Source organism: Podospora pseudocomata (assembly GCF_035222375.1).
Source record: "Podospora pseudocomata strain CBS 415.72m chromosome 2 map unlocalized CBS415.72m_2, whole genome shotgun sequence".
NCBI lineage: Eukaryota > Fungi > Ascomycota > Sordariomycetes > Sordariales > Podosporaceae > Podospora > Podospora pseudocomata.
This window is the reverse complement of record NW_026946365.1, coordinates 1,538,379-1,555,647: the sequence shown is the minus strand read 5'-3', so window position 1 is coordinate 1,555,647 and position 17,269 is coordinate 1,538,379. Positions and strand designations below refer to the sequence as shown.

Sequence of the window (17,269 nt, the reverse complement as noted above, 5' to 3'; positions counted from 1 at the left end):
TGCTGGTAGCCAGTGCAGTGCGAGTGTTGTGTGTGTGTGTGTGTATAAAAGGGCTCTCGGCCGTTTTCTTCTTCTCTTTTGACCTGATCATTTCTTTTTTTTGGTTAACTCTTTACCCCTTTTTGTTTCTGATTAGATTTTTTTTTTTTTGGCTGCTGGCAAGCTGTTGTCAGCTTGCTGCTGTGGTGTTACCGACCATCATGGTAATAGCGTGGATGTGCTGTCAGTGCGACTTTGGGAATCGGGATGGGCGGTACTGTGGGGGGCATATTGTGGGGGGAGGGCAGATTGTTTATGAGGTTGCTTGTGGGCATGGGAGGTGTGAGGGGTGTAGGGAGGGGGGTAGAGGTGAGTTTCGGGAATGCTGATATGGGTTCTGGGGTGGTGTTAACTGTTGGCAGGACCGCAGTCGTTGTTGGAGGCACAGGGGCAGTATCAGGGTGGTTACCGGCAATATTATCCACAGCAGGAGGAGGTTCGTCAAACCGCGACTCTTCAGCCTCTGATGTCAGATCAGCAGCCTCCAGCCCTGAGCTCCTGGTTTTGGAAGACCGGATCCATCGGATTGACGATGCCGTCGTCTGAGTTTCGACCTGCCGGCGCGCGGGACACGGAAGGGGACGAAGAGTATTGGGATAATTGGTTCACACAGGGGATTCGACCGCCCCCTGAACCGGCGTGTGATCCATGGACAAATCCAGACCACAACGTGTCAGGCCCATTCCCGCAACCTAATCAATCTACCCCTCTTCCTCACCCTAACCCGCCACCACCACCACCACCACCACCAACCCACGAAACAACCACCACCACCACCTCCCCCCTCCAAACCTACCTCACCTCCCGCCTAAAATCCCAATCCACCAAACCCTGCGTCATGACAATAGGCGAATACGACAAAATGATGTCCAGCGCCCCAGCATACACACCCGCAGTAGGGTACCTAGCCGACTACGCTATCCTCACAGCAAACTCTTCCCACCACCACAAGGAAAAGGAAAAAGATCGGAAGAAGAGAGAAGAGATGATGAGACGGGAGGAAAAGGCCTCTTTTGGATTTGCCGAACGGGTGTGGAGGCGGCATTGTGATGCTGTTAGGGTGAGGGATCCGGAGGGGGAGTTTGGGGAGGGAGGGTATAACGTGGAGGATCAAGGGGAGGAGGTGAAGATGGAGTTGGATGAGGGGGATTATGCTCGGTTGCAGCAGATTTCGAGACGGAAGAAGAGGACGGGGGAGGAGGTTGGGGAACGGAGTAGGAAGGTTAAGGGTAAGGGGAAAGAGAGGGAGAGGGAACAGGTGGGGGAGGGGACGAGGGGGAAGAGGGATAAAGGGAAGGGGAGGGAGAAGGGGCAGGATTATTTTACTGAGACGGTGCAAGGTGGGCAGACTTGGGGTTTTGGAGGGTTGGATGGGGGGATGGATGTTGATGAGGCTGAGGTGGAAGGAGGTGGGGGTGATAAGGGTTGTTATCAGGCTACTGTTGAGGATGGGGAGGAGGAGTTGTGATGGTTGTGGGAATAGGGGGTTTGTTTTGTTGACTTTTGTTTTGCTGTTGTCAGGGGTGGCGGAGGATGGGAATAGGGTTAGGGTAATGCCTAGGATATGATTCCTGTGAGTTGTTCTCATTGCTTGTTTGTGCTTGTGCTTTCAAGTGGTATGTAGAATAATGCTTTCAGACGATGTTTGCCTGACTTGATGTGGGTTTTGTAGGTTTGTTTGGTGGACATGTAACAGTGCGAGCAAGACGCGTTGAGTTGAGAAGCTCAAGGTCGAGTCGCAAGTCATGGTAAACCAAACACTCGAGACTCCCACAACTCCTGCACCTCAAAAAAGTCAAAAATAAAACAACAGAGGTCTTCAACTGGGTAATAGCAAAAATACCAGATATTAAGATAATGAAAAAAAAAGAATGAAAAAAAATGAAAAAAAAAGAATGAAAAAAAAAAGGGCAAAAGCTTACCGGGCCAACCCACCCAGACACGTGTCTGGGAGAGGTGGCCGGCTACGAAAACCCCGGTGGTTTTACTTCGAATCGAACTCGGGAGCTATCGGTTGCAAGCTCCCGGCGGGGGAAGGTAACAGCAGCCCCTCCACCTTGACCATTTGTCCTGACCACGAAATGTGGCGCCCTGGTCAAGATTACAGGGCTGCTGTTGGAAGGTGGGTGAGGAAGGTGGTAAATATACCGTGGTTCTGTCTCTTGGTGTCCCGCCTCTTCTCCTCATGTTCGCTCAGTCGGCCCATAGCATCAGCTCGACCTCCCGTCGTCACCGCCCACCGCCACTCACACAATCCACCTCGCGCCTCACAACTTACTCTTCCTCCTCCACTTCGCATAAGGATGCTCCTCACCCACCCTCTCCGGCACCAAATGATCGACCGCCCTCGTGTTCACCAACCCCGGGTGCAACTCCTCCAAACTCGTCACCCCACACATCTTCATCGTCGTCACCAGCTCATCGTTCAAAATCTCCAAATACCTCTCCACCCCCTCCCTCCCATACCCCCCCAACGCCCACAGCACCCCCCTCCCAACGCCCACCCCCCTCGCCCCCAAACACAACGCCTTGAATACATCCGTCCCCCTCCTCACCCCCCCATCAATCAACACCTCCATCCTGTCAAACACCCCCGGACAACACCTCTGCAGCTCCAACAGCACCAAAATCGTCCCGGTAGCAGTGTCAAGACTCCTTCCTCCATGGTTGGAAATGACAATCCCATCCACCAACCCCGTCTCCATCGCCCTAACCGCATCAGCCGCAGTCTGCACCCCCTTCAACACAAGCTTAACCCCCTCCGGCAACAAGCCCTTCACCCACCCCAAATCCTCCCACGAAAACGAATCATCAATATACCCCCCCATCACCCTCCCCAGCGCCGCCCCTTTCCCGTCCCCAACAGCAGCTGCCGTCCCCGCCATCGGAGCCAGTGTCTCCCCCCCAGCAGCAGTGGGAATCCGTTCATCAGCCTCCCGCTTCCCAGGCACCGGCGCATCAACCGTGACCATCACCGCCCTGACCCCATTCCTCACCGCCTCTTCAATCACCCTCTCAGAATTAACCCTGTTTTTATCAACATACAACTGCAGAAACGCCGGGTGAGAGGTATTTTGCCCAGATAAAATCTCCGACAGGGTGAAGGATGCAGACGTGCTGATTGTTTGGGCCATGTCGAGGTTGGAACAAGCCAGTGCTATGGCCTTTTCACCAGACGGGTGGATTATTTTCCCCAGGGAGGTGGGGGAGATGAATATGGGTGATGAGACAGGGCAGTTGAGGATGGTGGTGACGAGGCGGGTGGTCGGGGTGGAGACGTTGATCAGGATGCGGGGGCGGAGGGTGAGGTGAGAGTAGAGGGAGGAGTTGGCGCGGTGGGTGAGGCAGTCGGTTGCGGCGGAGGAGATGAATGCGGTTGCCTTTGGGGTGAGGGAGGGGATGGCGGCGAGGGGGAAGTCGTGGGGGGAGATCAAGGTTGATAATGGGGGCTTGGTGGGCACAGATGAGAATATCTGGGGAACGGGGGTTTGGATCGAGTCAGATGATCCGATTTGTGCTGTTGGAGAAAGGGAAGTCCGGATTAGGGAGGGCGAGTGCACTTTGTTGTAGGGGACTGAGGCGTCTTGGCCGGCATGTTGAAGGAGGATTTGGAGACCGCCCGGGTGGGAGGGGGCGAAGGCGGTGAGGTTGTAGACTAGGCCGTTGATTGCTAGCCAGAGGGAACTGGGGGAATCATGTTGGGATAGTTCTGCTGGGGATATCTTGCGGGACATTTTTTTTTTTTTTTTTTTTTTTTTTGGTGTTTACTTTGTGATGAAGATGGGACCGATGTTGGTTGTTGAGCGAGGAGGTGAAGAGTCCGGGCTTACACCGGGGATATCATCCACCGCCGACCGAAGCGACGTCACTTTTCTCGGCCGAAGTTACCGATCTTCGGGACAAAGACCCCCGAGCACCGCGGGTCCGACACCCGACACCACCAAAACACACATCACACACGCCGATTCTCTCATGCTTTATCATTATCAGTTCTAAGCAAGCGCCCTCCCGACCAACATCTTGGCCCTCTCACTCAACTCCATCCCCAACGCCAACCCCCTCCCCTCCTCGCTCATCTTCCCCCACGTCTTTTGCAGAATGCTGATTATCTTGTCCTCGTCAATCTCAGGCTTGCTCTCGAAATCATCAAACTGGTCGTCCAAAAACACCAAGCAGGCCACGTCCTCCAGCACCTGCGTCTCCTCGTTATTTTTGAGGTCTTCTTTCCTCACCAGCGCAGCTACACGCTCAATCTCTTCTTTGTCCAGCCCAGGCTGGATCTCGTCTGAGGACAGGAGCTCGGTGAGCTGGGTGGCAGCGACAGACTTTTGTTTTGCCCGCCAGGTGAGGTAGCCCGGCCGGGTCATGGGGTAGGTTGAGCGGGGGATTTCCCAGCTTTATTTCACATCATCAGTTTAGTGTTTATGAGGGGGAAAGGGGGGGGATATACCGTCGAAAATGCTGCGCTCGACAGGCCAGCTGCAGGGCGGGCGACGCATCCTTTTTCCGCCTGGCCAGCCAGCGAGTCATTTTTTGGGCGTAGTGCAGCTCGTAGGGGACGTCGTTGGGGCCGGGCCGGGGGTCTTGGGCGTGGGCTGCATCGATGAGGTTAAGGGCTGTGGCGTAATTGCCTGGGAGGGGAGGGAGGGGGGTTGTCATTTTTGGTGGCGGCTGCTGGTAAGTGAACGGGTGAGTGGTGAACTCCTTTGTTTGGTGAAGTGGAGATGAGAGACGAAATGGTGCTGTGACCCCCTTTTTTGAGAGGTGGGATGATGTGCTTAGTCAGCAGGCAACGTTCACTCACAGAGAAGAGACAAAAATGTGTGAAGAAAATTGGTTCTTTATTGGAGCATTGCTCGGATCTTTTGGGGGATAGGTGAGAGAAATGGTGCTATTAAGTGAAAGGGGATTGGGGTATCGCTTGAGGGAAATGGCGTGATTAGGGCCCAAGGTAATATGTGATGGAAAAGTACTGTTGTAGTGCCAGGTGGTGTGGTAGGGGGACGATGTCTCTGAGTCCTTCTTCCTGTCCTTCTGCTGCTGATGATCCAGCATTTTTTGCGTTCTCTCTCCTTGGTCGTAAACTAGCTTCCATTTTATGTCGTATCTCTTGTGTGAAGCTCCGTCGTCGGCAGCTCATTTGTTGGAAGAAATGCTGCTCTTCCTTGCTATGAGCGTATCGTCTGGGGTCGCTCAAAAGCAGGGAAAGACACCAGACCATCGAGACCCTCCCACTGGCAATCTTTCAACAAACACTTCTGATCCGTGGAAATCTCTCTCCCTGTGGTTGACCTCATCGCAGAAGTGGCGAAGTGAGCTTCCGGGAATGGGTTCGGAATTTCTCGCAGTAGATGGTGGTAGCGTGCGTGTGACCGCAGCCGTAGTTGGTATCTCGAGTCTCACACGTCTTTTCTGAAGATTGATAGATGTGATGGTGAGGAAGGGCTGATGAGAGTCTCTGTCGGAAATGCGGAAAGAAAGAAGCGTTTGTGCCGACTCTGCTGATTGTCTGGCGATGATGAGGGAGAGTGTGAGAGATCGTGGTGAATAGGCACATGGTGTTGACACCGGGGTGGAGTGGTCGACGACGTTGCTCCGAGGCCGAGTGAGATCCCCAAAATGCTCCACGGGTTGCCAGCTCGTGTGTCTTGACAAAGTCAACAGAGCACATGCTTGAGAGGTTGTACACCAACAGATCAAAATAACCTCCAGGGCTTGAGTACCTAAGTGGTAAAAGGGCATGAAAGATAATTAATAAGCCTTTAAATTATTTTGCAAGGCCATCAAATTATTTCAAGAGCCTTTGAACCATGTTTTAATGTCTCTTAACTATCTTCTAATGCTTATTAACTATTTCTTTACGTTCGATAAGTAGCTGAATTGCAAGCAACACAGAGGTTGACAGCAGCACGGTTTACATTCTCTTTTGAGGCACCTATCAAGTGACGTTCACGCAGCAAACGCGAAGGGCCGAACCAGGCGCGATAGCCTTGGCAGCACTGCAGTAGACCACGTCCATGTCGGTATGGCCGCAGACGTAGTTGCAGATTCTGTTCTCGCACATCTTGTCTCGAGGTGGATGATTGGTGTGTGGTGGGTGAGACGTGGAACTGGTTGAGTGATGAAGCTAAATGTAGTGAGAAGATGTACCTGACTGATGGATCCCGTTGATGTATCTGATGGATATCGAGAGAGGAAAAGGAAAGAGTTTGAAGACTGAAAGGAAGCTGCTTGTATAACTTCCTCTGTGACGAGAAGAACCACTCGTCATCGATTCACCTCAAGAGGACCATGGTCTTTCACTTGAGGCAGGGCGCAACGATTCACTTCCATTTGGTCTGGTCGTCAAGAGCAAAAGCTCGGGGTGAATCTCAGAGGTTGGACGGAAACAGAAACCAATGCCGCTACGCTATACTCATTTCTCGCTCAAAAATTGCAAAACCATATCCTCATGCCCTCTCCCAGCCCTCGCATAACCGCTCAAGGATGGGGACTCGAGTCTCCTCCGGTCCGGCCTCGAGGCTGCCTTGAACCTCTCCAAATTAACCCCCCACCGCGCACTATCCCATCCCTCAACCCGGCAATAACAACTTGAAGGACACTTGAAGTTCTCGAAATCTTCATCGTAAGTGAAGTAGGGACAGTAACTGTACGCGAAGGTGTGGTTGTCAAGCGGAACAAGAGTGGCACCCCGGCAACAGGCCACCAGGGGCATGAGGTGACCGCAGGGGTGGTGTGGATGAGCGTGATCTGGCACATTTTGTCGGTGGAGTGTTGGGATGAAACGATGCCCGTCGTGATGTTGCTCGTACACCGGCGGACGCCCTAGGCAGTGTGTCAGCCTTGTCCCCTCGTTGAATTCACCTGAACAAAAAAGCAAGAGGCATACCTTGATCAGCACACCGATGATCGTCCTGAGCGAAGAATGCTGGGGCAAAAGGTGATCTGCGCGATGTAGACAGTTAGAGCATTCATCCAAGAAGAAAAGTGTGTGGTCAGGCGAAAAAGTCTCCCAGAACTTGTCCACGACGAGAGAACCACTCCGGGAAACAGGCCGCAGAGTCGAAGGGAACTCACCAGCCAGACCTCTCAAACATGTCATCATCCCCATCCCCATCCTCCTACAGAGGAAGGCATGACACCCCACCTCGACAACAAAAACGACCCTTCCACATCACATCACCAACCACCTAACCAGCTACCCTCACGACAAAATGATTGATAGGCACAAAGAGGTTAACCTATATTATATTATGCATTATGCCTTAAAATGTAGTTGGTAGGCCTAGTACTTTACTCCCAAAGGCATAACTCACAATATAATATAGGTTAACTCATGTTAGACACCCCAAAAAGCTTACTGGCTAACCTGCCTAGACTAGTGTCTGAAAGAGGTGGCTGGCTACGAAAACCTATTAGGGTGGGTTTTACTCCGGAATCGAACTCGGGAGCTATCGGTTGCAAGCTCGCGCTTGGGGGGGGGGGGGGTGGCAGTAACAGCAAGCTCCCACATCCTTAACCATTTGTGCTGACCACAAGGACGCCCTGGTAGAAGAATATTGAAGCTGGTGCTGGAAGCTGTGAGGTTGACCCAATATACGAACCATGGTTTCTTTGCTCCTTCCAGTGTCACCCCTCTTGCTGTCGATAATAACCAAGCTGCATCTACCACCACGACCACCTGGGACAGCCCAACAGTGTTCGTAAATCATCCATCCATTCTCTATTCTACCCCATTTTATCTAATCCCATCTAAGCATCCATCCCGTCCAATTCAATCATCTTCACCACCAACCTGATCACATCCTGCTTCTGCTTGTCAAAGTCCACACCCGGGTTCTCGACCTTTGTCTCGATCAGCTTATCGATCACGCCCCTCAGCCTCGACACCAAGACACCGATTCTCGCCCAGCCTCTCAGTCTCAACCAACCGTCCACCACCAGGCCACGACCCTGCGTGTCGAGTTCAATGGCGCCAGAAAAGAGGAGGAGGGTGTAAGCGTTGAATGCTAATTTTTTATTTTTTTTTGTTAGCCCACCATGTCAACCACTTCAAAAAGAACAGGACAAACTTACGCGTCAAATCCCTGACAAAAATCTTGCTCGTCGAAATCATGCTGAAATACGACACAAAGCTCGCGTGCCCCGAAAACCCCTGCGAGTCAAACAGCGTGCTGCTGGGGTGGATAAACACCCTCCCGCTCTCCTGAGCAAAGTACCTGATCGTCTTTGCTTCGGGATCCAACTCCACCGCACCAGCCATGGAAGCAGCAAACTTCTTGTCGGGGAACTGAATGCGGCAGATTTGTGGGGAGAATGCAGAGGCTGTCAACGCACGAAGGAGGACCATCGACTGCTGCTGTTGTTGCTGTGAGGCTTGAGGGTTATACCAACGGGGAATGATCCCCATCTCGGTCAAGCTGGAGTAAAACTGGGTGCGGGTGGAAGAGATGTCTGACATGGTGGGATAGGATAAGAAGTTCTCGGAGCAGAATTGGCGGATGCGGTGCTGAGGCACGCGATCCGACATCATGGCGTCGAATTCTTGGTAGGCGCGGAGGTCAGTGAGCAGGTCACCGTCGCCTCTAGCGAAGCGCATTTTGGCCTGTTTGGCCTCCTCACGCTTGTCTGGCGGCGACAAGAAGGGACTTTTGGTGCTGAGGATGGCGGCAATGCTGACACAGTCGTCCAGGCAGCCGAAGATCGAACCATAAACCATGAGCTTACCGCACCTCAGATCAGCTGGGATCAAGGACAGTTGTTGACCAAGAGCCGTCAGCTCATCGCCATCCAGAGCGCCCATCCGACGAAGCATATTGATAGCCGCCTCGACCGCTGTCACCTCAGGGGGCGTCGGCGCCCGAGACAAGAAATGGCTGACATCACGGATACCCATCGCTCTCACAGCCAGGCACAGTTGCTCAAGAGGAACTCTCCTGATCTCAGGCTCAGGCCGCTCAGCCATCTGCTGCTCAAGGTTTCGTGTGTAGAGCTTGTAGCAGTTGCCCTCTTGCACACGACCGGCACGGCCACGGCGCTGCTTGCAAGCTGCCCGAGAAGCCCAAGTTTCTTCCAGCTTCCGCATGTTGTTCTGGGGGTCGAACGACGTCTCCTTGACACGACCACTGTCGATAACGGCAACGATGTCGTCGATGGTGATGGACGTCTCAGCAACGTTGGTGGCGACGACAATCTTTCTCTTGCCAGGTGGCGGTGACAAGAACACCTTCTTTTGCTCCTTGGTCTCCAACGAGGCATGAAGCGGCAAGACGTAAAGAGAGCTGACTGATCGCAGGACGTTGCACGCTCTGTTGATCTCTGCCACGCCGGGCAAGAAGATCAAGATACCACCGGCCTTCTGCAAGCTTGACAGCTCCTCATCGATTGCCTTGACGACATCAGCAAGCAGGTCATAGTTGATCCGGTGTCCCAGTCTCTGGATAATCTTGTTGACGGGGTCGACATCTCTGCCAGACGCTTGGTTTGCGCTGTCGTCGTAGTAGTCGTTCCTACCACCGAGATTTCCACCACTGAAGCCAGTGATACGGATGATGTCGTCTAGGTAGAAGTCATTGACAGGATATGTGCGGCCCGCGATCTCGACCAGACCGACCGTGACGTTCTGCTTGTCTACCATGAAGTAATCCCTAAACGAAGACGCGTCAAGAGTGGCGCTCATGAGGATAAGCTTGAGATCTCTCCGTTTGTAAAGAACATCGCGAACAATGCTCAACAGGAAGTCCGTGTCCAAGCTACGCTCGTGGACTTCATCGATAACGATGTGACTGACGTCAGCTAGAGATGCCACCACATCTTCAACCCTGCCGCCAGAAGTTTGCAATCTTCTGAGCAACACACCAGTGGTCACAAAAGTGATCTTGGTGCTCGGGCTTGTCTTGTGCTCGCCACGAATCGAGAAACCGACCTCCTGCCCAACCTGAGTACATCTCTCCTCAGCCACACGGTCGGCAAGACCGAGAGCAGAGATACGACGGGGCTGGGTGACGATAATGTTGGCACTCCCGCCAAGACCCCGATCGTACAGGTCATCCAGAACGAACTGAACAGACTGCGTAGACTTTCCGGAACCCGTCTCTCCAGAAATGATGGTGACTTGGTTCTGCTGAACAGTCTGGACAACTCTCTGCCTGACTTGCCAAGCCGGCAGTCTTTCTCTCTGCGCCGCCATCTTCTTGTAGTTGGGAGCCTCTGTCCGGGCCAACCACTCCTGCTTGCTCTGCGGGTTTGGTGTCCAATTGATGGGCTTCGGGTACCGTTGCCGCTTCCGTGATGACTTGACCACCGGTCTTGGTACTTCTGAGGCAGCCGATGCCACTGCCGCAACATCTCTCAAAGCGCCTGGCTTCTCGATAATCTCGTTGATATTCTGCTGGATCCAATCCACGATAAAATAAATCTTGGTCTCCTCGCCCTGCAGTGATTCCCTCGCATACGCCAACGCCTTCTTGATGATGCTCAACTTGATGTACGCCGGAAGCTGGGCCTCGATGGCCAAGATGACCTGCGCAGGATACTCGGGCGACTTTCGGAACTGCAAGTATGTCTCCACATCCTTGTGAGTCCCGTTGACAACCCCCTCCAGCCGAATCTTGCACACCTCAGGCGAGCTGCTCGAGTAGAGATCACCAAAGCTCGCCTCGAGAGTAGCCATCTCCTCCTCCCAGCACTCATCCGAGTCCCTCCAGGTATCAAGCTCTTCCTCCTGCGCCTTTTCCTGCTCACCACTCCCGCTCGCCAAGAGCAACTCCTGCAGAGCGCAAGCAGCTTTCCCCTCATCACCCCCATTGGCATCATATATCTTCCTCACCAAATCAACCGAATACCCCGACTCCGCCAACCGCTTGATCGCCCCCTCCCTCCTCAAATCCGTCGCAGCAACCGTAACTCCCGCGCTATACTTCTCCGGCAGCGCCCACCTAGGCAAATCATCCTCCGGAATATGCACCAACAACCACTCCAACGTCTCCTCCCGATCCTTACACTCCTCCACCGCCTCCTCCACATGGCTCTGCCTAAACCCCAGCCCCTTCAACTCCCTCACAATCTCCCCCTTCTGCCTCTCCGTCATCACCACCCCATGCGGATTCCACACCGTCTCCCTCCTCAAAATCTCCTCCAGCTGCGTCCTAGTCTTCCCACCCATCTCAATCTTGGGCACCGTAGCCCAACCCCTCATCAAGTTACTCGCCCCCCCACCACCTCCTCCTCCCGCTCCCGACCCCCCACCCGGTCCCCTCATCGGTACCCCCCCAAAGCTCGCCTGCTCCTGCAGCTGCTTCTCCCTCGCAGCCTGAACCTGCGCCCTCTTCTTCTCCGCCTCCCTCTTCGCCTCCTCCCTCTCCCTCAAGGCCTGGAACGGATCAGCCTCATACATCCACCCCCTCCCCTCCTTCACATCCTCCCTCTTCAACTGCTCCAACTCCTTCCAATACCCCCTATGATCCGGCGGCAGCGTCATATGAATATTCTTCATACTACAAACCCTAAAAAGCGCATACGTCGCCGCGAAATGCTTCGCCTCCAACGCAGTCGGTTTAATCGCCAAATGGACATGACTAGGCGGCAGTTTAAAAGGCGGCAATTTCGTCACTTCTTGCGTTTTCGGGTTGCGAGCAGATAAAGAGACGATAACCGAAAACCCATCCTTGGTCTTCATGGTGTTGTACTCTGGACGATCCCATTTCTGGCGTTGGCAGTGCTCAGAGAGGAGATTGACTGGTAGTTTTCCTGTCCAGGAAGCGCCGCCGATGATTTGCTTGACTGTTGGTTTTGGGGGGCCAGAGTCAATACTTTCTTGTTGCTGACCAGCGGAGGAAGGACCGCCTTTGCTGGGACCACCGCCTGTGCGGCGCTTGGGGTCCTTGTCTGAGTTGGTGAAGACGATGAAACTGTCGTCTTCGGCTGCTGGGGGTTTCTTCTTGGTGTCTTTTTTCCCGCTCGATGACGAGCTCTTCCCAGCGGATGATGCTGCCGGTGGTGGTGGGGCTGGGGCGGGTGTTTTCTTGTGTTTGGCCATTTTGATGCTGTTGTTGATAAATAAAAACTGATGGTGATGTGGATTGTTGATGTGGATTGTTGATGGAGAGAGTTGTTGTTGGTTGTTTGTTTATAAAAAAGAAAGAAAAAAAAAACAGGCTGAATGAATCAGTGCAAAGAAAGGGTGTGAATTTTGTTTTTTCTCACGTCGTGTCGAATAAAGACCCCCGGAATGAAACCAGTCGTCGTGCGCAGCTCTCCATAGTCGTATGAGAGCTCCCTAGAAAGTAAGAGGGAAATTCTCCTGAAAGGGCGCAAAGGATTATCGAAGAAATGAGCAAAGCAAAAGGTTCGACGGCGAGGGAGTGATTGGATGCCCCTCCCCTGAGGCTTAACAGGGTTGAGCAGAGTATTGCTTGGCAGAGGTTCAAGAGAAGCGCTTGGGCCTTTTGCACGGGATCACGACGGATAGTAGCATTCGGGGTAGCTGCATATATATTTTGCGTATCGAGAAGCACCATCAAGCATCCCCTCCAGCACAGATTGCGGTAGACATCGACGTGACAATCGCTGGGTAAAATAAATATCAATTAACAAAAAGCCTTTGATCTCCCACAAAAAAACACGACACTTCCCTAGCAGATAAGTAAACTCCATAACGCACTTTCACACGCCTAACCCCACCCAATAACCCACACCATACAAAAGAGACGAACCCCCCTCCCTAATCCTCCATCTCCTCCTCCTTCTCGTCCTCCTCCTCCTCATCACTTTCTTCCCCCTCCCCATCCTCACCACTCTCCAGTCCCTTCCAGTCCTCCTAAGAACTCTCCTCGCCCTCCCCCTCCCCTCCCTCATCCCCCCCCGCCTCCTCCTCCTCCGCCTCCTCACTAACCTCCTTCTTCTTCCCCCTACCCTTCGGTCCCCCCCTCTTAACACTCTCCGTCTTCTTAACCGTAGCCGCTCCCCCCGATGGCCGCCCTCTCTTCTTCCCTGTAACCCCAGCATTACCAGCCTTAACCTTCGCCGCCTCAGCCTCAGCCTCCACCTTATCAGCATTCGCCTTCATAGCCTTCGCCCTAGCCGTCGTCTCCGTCTTCTTCGGCGTCGCCGCAGCACTCTTCTTCACACCACCACCACTCCCCTTGGGCCTTCCCCTCCCACGCCCGCTAGGCACCGGCTTCGGCTTCTTCTCGTGCTCCGGCTTGGGGGGGCGGCCGCGGCCGCGCTTGACGGGGGTGGCGCCGCTGTCTGGGGCGGTGGATGCCATTTTGTTGTTCTGGTGGGGTGGTAGCTGCTGCTTGGTTGTTTTTTGCTGTCCTGTCTAGTTCAAATCGGCGCGCGTTTTTCAAACAATTGCGCAATAAATTGAGCAAGTAAAATTCCTCAAGAGAGAAAAATGTTCTTTCTTTGCAGGTTGGTTTTTGTTTGTAAATGGGAGAAAGAAAGGACAGATGCAGAAGAAAAAAAAAAAAAAAAATAAAGAAAAAAAAAAAAAAAAAAAAAAAAAAAAGAAAATGAGGATTAAATTGGGGAATTAAATCAGCCGGTAAAATCACACAGCACTTGCCCTGGCGCCCCCCCCCACCCATCCCCCCCTTCCTTACCCATCCTCCCTTCCCTACCCAGAAATCAGATCAGTGCCCGCCCCATCTGGAAACTCCCACTACCGCGTACAACCTGTCCAGTTTTTAACCCAAACATCAAAACAATTCCGCGGGCGTTTGGGAAGTCCGTTATCTTTTGGTCTTTTTTTCTTTTCTTTTTTTTTGTTGCGATTTTTTGCGATTTTTGTATGTGGATCAATTGATCGCTGTTGAATTGTACGTCGCATGATGTTTTTCGCAATCTTTAACGCGTTGAATGCCACCCATTGATGGGCTCAACTGTCTGACTGGTATCCTACAGAACCACATGTTGCAGAACGCGCTCCAGTTCAACATCTCCAACGTATACCATGCCATATAGTCCCATTCAGAAGCATGCCCGTTCACCCATTGCAAGATACACGAGATCTCCAACCTCAAACACGTCCCCTCCATCCCAAACGCGTCCACGTGTCATACCCTACCGCTCAACATCAGACATTAATTCATAGATTCCAGACCAACATACGAAGCATATAGTACATACAAAAAAGCACGCACCCAACTTTTTTCTTACTTCATCATACAGACCTGCCCAATATCCCAGTCCAGTTTCCAGGCAAGTAAAATTTGTATAAATAATGCCCGCCAGATTTGTAAAATGCACCCTACCTACCCTTGCCAAACCAACCCCGCTATAACCGCAAAACCCATCTTACACCCGAAAGGACAAGGAGTCAACCTGTCCCAACGCTCGTTCCTCCCATCTATTTATCGTGACTGGTCCAAATTTATTTGGCCTTGCCGCTGGCACTGCTCTTGACACGCTTGGCGACGGGGCGGTTGATGTGGTGGGTGGGGATCCAGGCCTCATCGTAGTCCTTGTCAGCACCAGTGCTGGTGGCACCGGCCGACTCGGAGCCAGAGAGGGGCTCAACCTCAACCTTCTTAACCTTCTTGCCCTTGACGGCGGGAACGCGGCGGGTTTGGGGGAAGAGAGCCTCGATCCAGGTCTTGTAGACGAAGTAGAGGGTGGCGCCGAAGAGACCGGTGAGGAAGAGGTAGAGGAAGATGCTGGAGAAGAGTTAGTAACCATCATCGGTCAGGCTCATGTCGGAAACACATACATCTGAGGGTCGAAGATGCTGGTAGGGGGCTCAACAATGGTGGCGGGACCGGAGTGGGCGAGAACCTGGTAGACGTGACCGGACTCGGCGTGGGTAATGACCGCCATGAGGTCAAGAATGACATCCTGGGGGTTCATATCCTGAGTGAACTGGAAAGGGATCTGGTGCTTGCCACCAGGAGGAATCGAGGCCTCAACCTTGACAGCGGTCAAGTTGCGGATAATGGCGCCCCAGGCAGGAGCATCCTCGGGGAGGGGCTGGGTGGTCTTGAAAGCACCGCCGATGTAGACAACGTCAATTGGAGTCGCCTCATTGTTGGTGATCTGAATGAGGGCCTTGTTGATGCGGTTGTTGACGAGCTTCACACCAAAGATATCAGAGTCGGGGAAGGTGGTTTCGATATCGGCCTTGAGCTCTGGGGTCTCGGCGGCAGTCGAAACATTGGGCTCGGCGTCGGCCTGGAGGTTGATGCTACGTTAGCCTTTGCAAATATCGAAGCTGCGATGCCAATTGATAGTTTTGCGCGACGGTGAAGCTAGACGGGGAGCTCGAGCTGTCGAGGTGAGGTGGCGCGATGACGGAACCATTGGGACTTACATCGTCCTGAGCAAAGACGGTGGCGGCGCGCAGAGCGAGCAGAGCAAGAGAAGACCACTTGAAGTTGACCATTGTGTGCCGAGCTCCAGACGGGGGGTTGACGAGGTTGAGAAAGAGAAGAATGAAGAAGAAAATCCAAGTACCAAGAGGAAGCTTGGAAGCAAGCAGAGCAGAGAGTGTGACAGTCGATCACGTAAAAAAGTGATGTGTGCAATCTGGCCTTGGAGTGGCACCCCCCCTAGCGTCACAGCTCCCAAATGCTGGTCCGAGCGCTATCAACAGGGGGGTGGCTCCCAAGATGCACCTATCGAGGCCAGCCACGATAATTCACTTGGCGGAATTCACTTTGCTGCTGGCAGCTCTGTATCTGTTGGCGTAAGCTTGGCTACAAAGTGTGAGGAAATCTTATCTGTGTTGTGCTCTATCCATCCAGAGAGACTGACTTTCAGCTCATGAGCTTACATCAAAGGGCCTCAAGCAGTCTTTCTCCATGTTCAACCCTGAGTTGCAGTGGCCTAACCCTGCCCAGACATCCACCCCTTAACTGATTCCAAAGAGACGAGCTGTATTGTTCACCCTGAGAAGGTCTTTCATTAATACATATGATTCAGTCTAGGTAGATTCATCCGCTAACATGGCGTCCAAAGTGATGTCTCCAACAAGCACATTAATCAAGCACCCTTTGACTCGAACAGACCCTTCTTTTCGCAGCATGCCTTGTTTGAGCAGGCACATAGGTAAGTGATCGCTTGTATAGGAATTAGTCTAGCATTTCCAATCAATCATGGCCATGAGAAGATATATATATAAATAAATTAATAAATAAAAAAAATTAAAAAGTATGATATCTGGACCAAGGGGGCTTCAACTGGACTCTGTACACCGCCCGCGACCAGAGCGTAAAGGGAGCTTACGGAACCAAGCAGGATTGCAGTTAAAGGCTCCCCCAACTTGGTTGAGCAAAAACATGAGAGTAGACGATGTGCTGAGGGAGGTTGGAAGATCATGGAGATGTTGTTGCAGCAAGAAAGAAATAAACGCTGGAAAGATAGCGAATTGGAATTGCATCCAAGATATGACCATTATGACTGTTCGGTGTTTCTGTTGTTGTTTTTGTTACAGCAGCACAGTCGGACACAAACCCCCGCCGCGTCGTGACGTAACCGGCTGTTGCAATGTCCATCTCATGACGATAACTGGTCTCCAGAATCATTCGGTCATATCTGATCTGAACAACACAGCTTTCCTATGAATGATCGATCTGCAAAGTATCTGAACCTCCCCATGCTTATCGATCGATGCCAGACTGGAGACCCCGATGACTGCGGACTCGGGAAACGTGCAGCAGGCGGAGATGACATCAACTTGGAACGGGCATCAAAGCCATACGGCTGAATGTTGGGGGCCACAGCAGAGGATAAATCTCCCGGGGGTCACGATCGAGAGAAGATAGGGGTTCATCGTGATCGAACTTTTCGACTAGAAGGCCAGGATCAAGAGGTGACAGCATCGAATGCGCGCAAACCTAGCTTTTTAGCTTCTCCCCCGTGTGCTGCCTATCGATTGAAATGATTGGGCTGAAGGGTCCCCAGCTGCGTTTGGCCCTGGGCGAGCAAGCCGGGGGTTCGGTGTCCAAAACCAAGAACTGGGAAAAAATTACCGAACAAGTGTGCGGTGACACAGCCTTGGGAAAGTGAAGAAATTGTCCTTGGACCCTGAAAAACGAAAGATCCCAACCAGGGGTCTGTCTTGGCTGATGAGCCCTGCGAAACGAAACAGAGCCTCGTCATTCAAGCGAGGAGAGGGAGGGATGGCCGACCCAGAGAGAAGGCACTCATGTGTTCGGAAGAAACAGCTGCAGCATGTCGAGGTACCAGTGAAACCAATCACACCGGGAAGCCACAGCGGAATGACGTCCACGGG

At 52.7% G+C, this 17,269-nt stretch overlaps 6 protein-coding genes across 6 annotated transcripts; 1 reads left to right on the top strand and 5 right to left on the bottom strand.

Annotated features, from left to right (window-relative positions):
* The first annotated feature begins 107 nt into the window (after positions 1 to 107).
* QC762_0034400 (uncharacterized protein) lies at positions 108 to 1,955 on the top strand. The gene is made up of 3 exons (XM_062883268.1): positions 108 to 348; positions 402 to 1,069; positions 1,163 to 1,955. Exons 1-3 carry the CDS (start codon positions 201 to 203, stop codon positions 1,505 to 1,507), a joined length of 1,161 nt encoding a protein of 386 aa, XP_062747028.1. The 5' UTR covers positions 108 to 200; the 3' UTR covers positions 1,508 to 1,955.
* A 351-nt stretch (positions 1,956 to 2,306) lies between these two features.
* Positions 2,307 to 3,773, bottom strand: QC762_203390 (uncharacterized protein; the record flags this gene model as incomplete). Its single annotated transcript, XM_062887231.1, has 1 exon — positions 2,307 to 3,773. One exon carries the CDS (start codon positions 3,771 to 3,773, stop codon positions 2,307 to 2,309), a length of 1,467 nt encoding a protein of 488 aa, XP_062747027.1.
* A 258-nt stretch (positions 3,774 to 4,031) lies between these two features.
* On the bottom strand, positions 4,032 to 4,859 carry QC762_203380 (uncharacterized protein; the record flags this gene model as incomplete). Its single annotated transcript, XM_062887230.1, has 2 exons — positions 4,490 to 4,859; positions 4,032 to 4,434 (listed from the first exon to the last, which is right to left on the bottom strand). The coding sequence occupies exons 1-2, from the start codon at positions 4,696 to 4,698 to the stop codon at positions 4,032 to 4,034; spliced, it is 612 nt and encodes a 203-aa protein (XP_062747026.1). The 5' UTR covers positions 4,699 to 4,859.
* Positions 4,860 to 7,646: 2,787 nt separating this feature from the next.
* Positions 7,647 to 12,076, bottom strand: ucp12 (putative ATP-dependent RNA helicase ucp12; the record flags this gene model as incomplete). Its single annotated transcript, XM_062887229.1, has 2 exons — positions 7,647 to 8,048; positions 8,116 to 12,076. 2 exons carry the CDS (start codon positions 12,074 to 12,076, stop codon positions 7,792 to 7,794), a joined length of 4,218 nt encoding a protein of 1,405 aa, XP_062747025.1. The 3' UTR covers positions 7,647 to 7,791.
* Positions 12,077 to 12,856: 780 nt separating this feature from the next.
* On the bottom strand, positions 12,857 to 13,306 carry QC762_203355 (uncharacterized protein; the record flags this gene model as incomplete). The annotated part of the gene is made up of 1 exon (XM_062887228.1): positions 12,857 to 13,306. One exon carries the CDS (start codon positions 13,304 to 13,306, stop codon positions 12,857 to 12,859), a length of 450 nt encoding a protein of 149 aa, XP_062747024.1.
* Positions 13,307 to 13,981: 675 nt separating this feature from the next.
* IRC22 (Increased recombination centers protein 22) lies at positions 13,982 to 15,580 on the bottom strand. Its single transcript, XM_062887227.1, has 3 exons — positions 15,347 to 15,580; positions 14,750 to 15,207; positions 13,982 to 14,696 (listed from the first exon to the last, which is right to left on the bottom strand). The coding sequence occupies exons 1-3, from the start codon at positions 15,416 to 15,418 to the stop codon at positions 14,414 to 14,416; spliced, it is 813 nt and encodes a 270-aa protein (XP_062747023.1). The 5' UTR covers positions 15,419 to 15,580; the 3' UTR covers positions 13,982 to 14,413.
* Between the last annotated feature and the right edge of the window lie 1,689 nt (positions 15,581 to 17,269).

Bases quoted from the DNA above. Each gene is read 5' to 3' on its own strand.
- QC762_0034400 (XM_062883268.1), top strand. From the start codon at position 201: ATGGTAATAGCGTGGATGTGCTGTCAGTGCGACTTTGGGAATCGGGAT. The intron at 349-401 runs GTGAGTTTCGGG...AACTGTTGGCAG, and splicing joins GTGTAGGGAGGGGGGTAGAG to GACCGCAGTCGTTGTTGGAG. The intron at 1,070-1,162 runs GTGTGGAGGCGG...CAAGGGGAGGAG, and splicing joins CTTTTGGATTTGCCGAACGG to GTGAAGATGGAGTTGGATGA.
- IRC22 (XM_062887227.1), bottom strand. From the start codon at position 15,418: ATGGTCAACTTCAAGTGGTCTTCTCTTGCTCTGCTCGCTCTGCGCGCC. The intron at 15,208-15,346 runs GTAAGTCCCAAT...ATCAACCTCCAG, and splicing joins CCGTCTTTGCTCAGGACGAT to GCCGACGCCGAGCCCAATGT. The intron at 14,697-14,749 runs GTATGTGTTTCC...ACTCTTCTCCAG, and splicing joins AGCATCTTCGACCCTCAGAT to CATCTTCCTCTACCTCTTCC.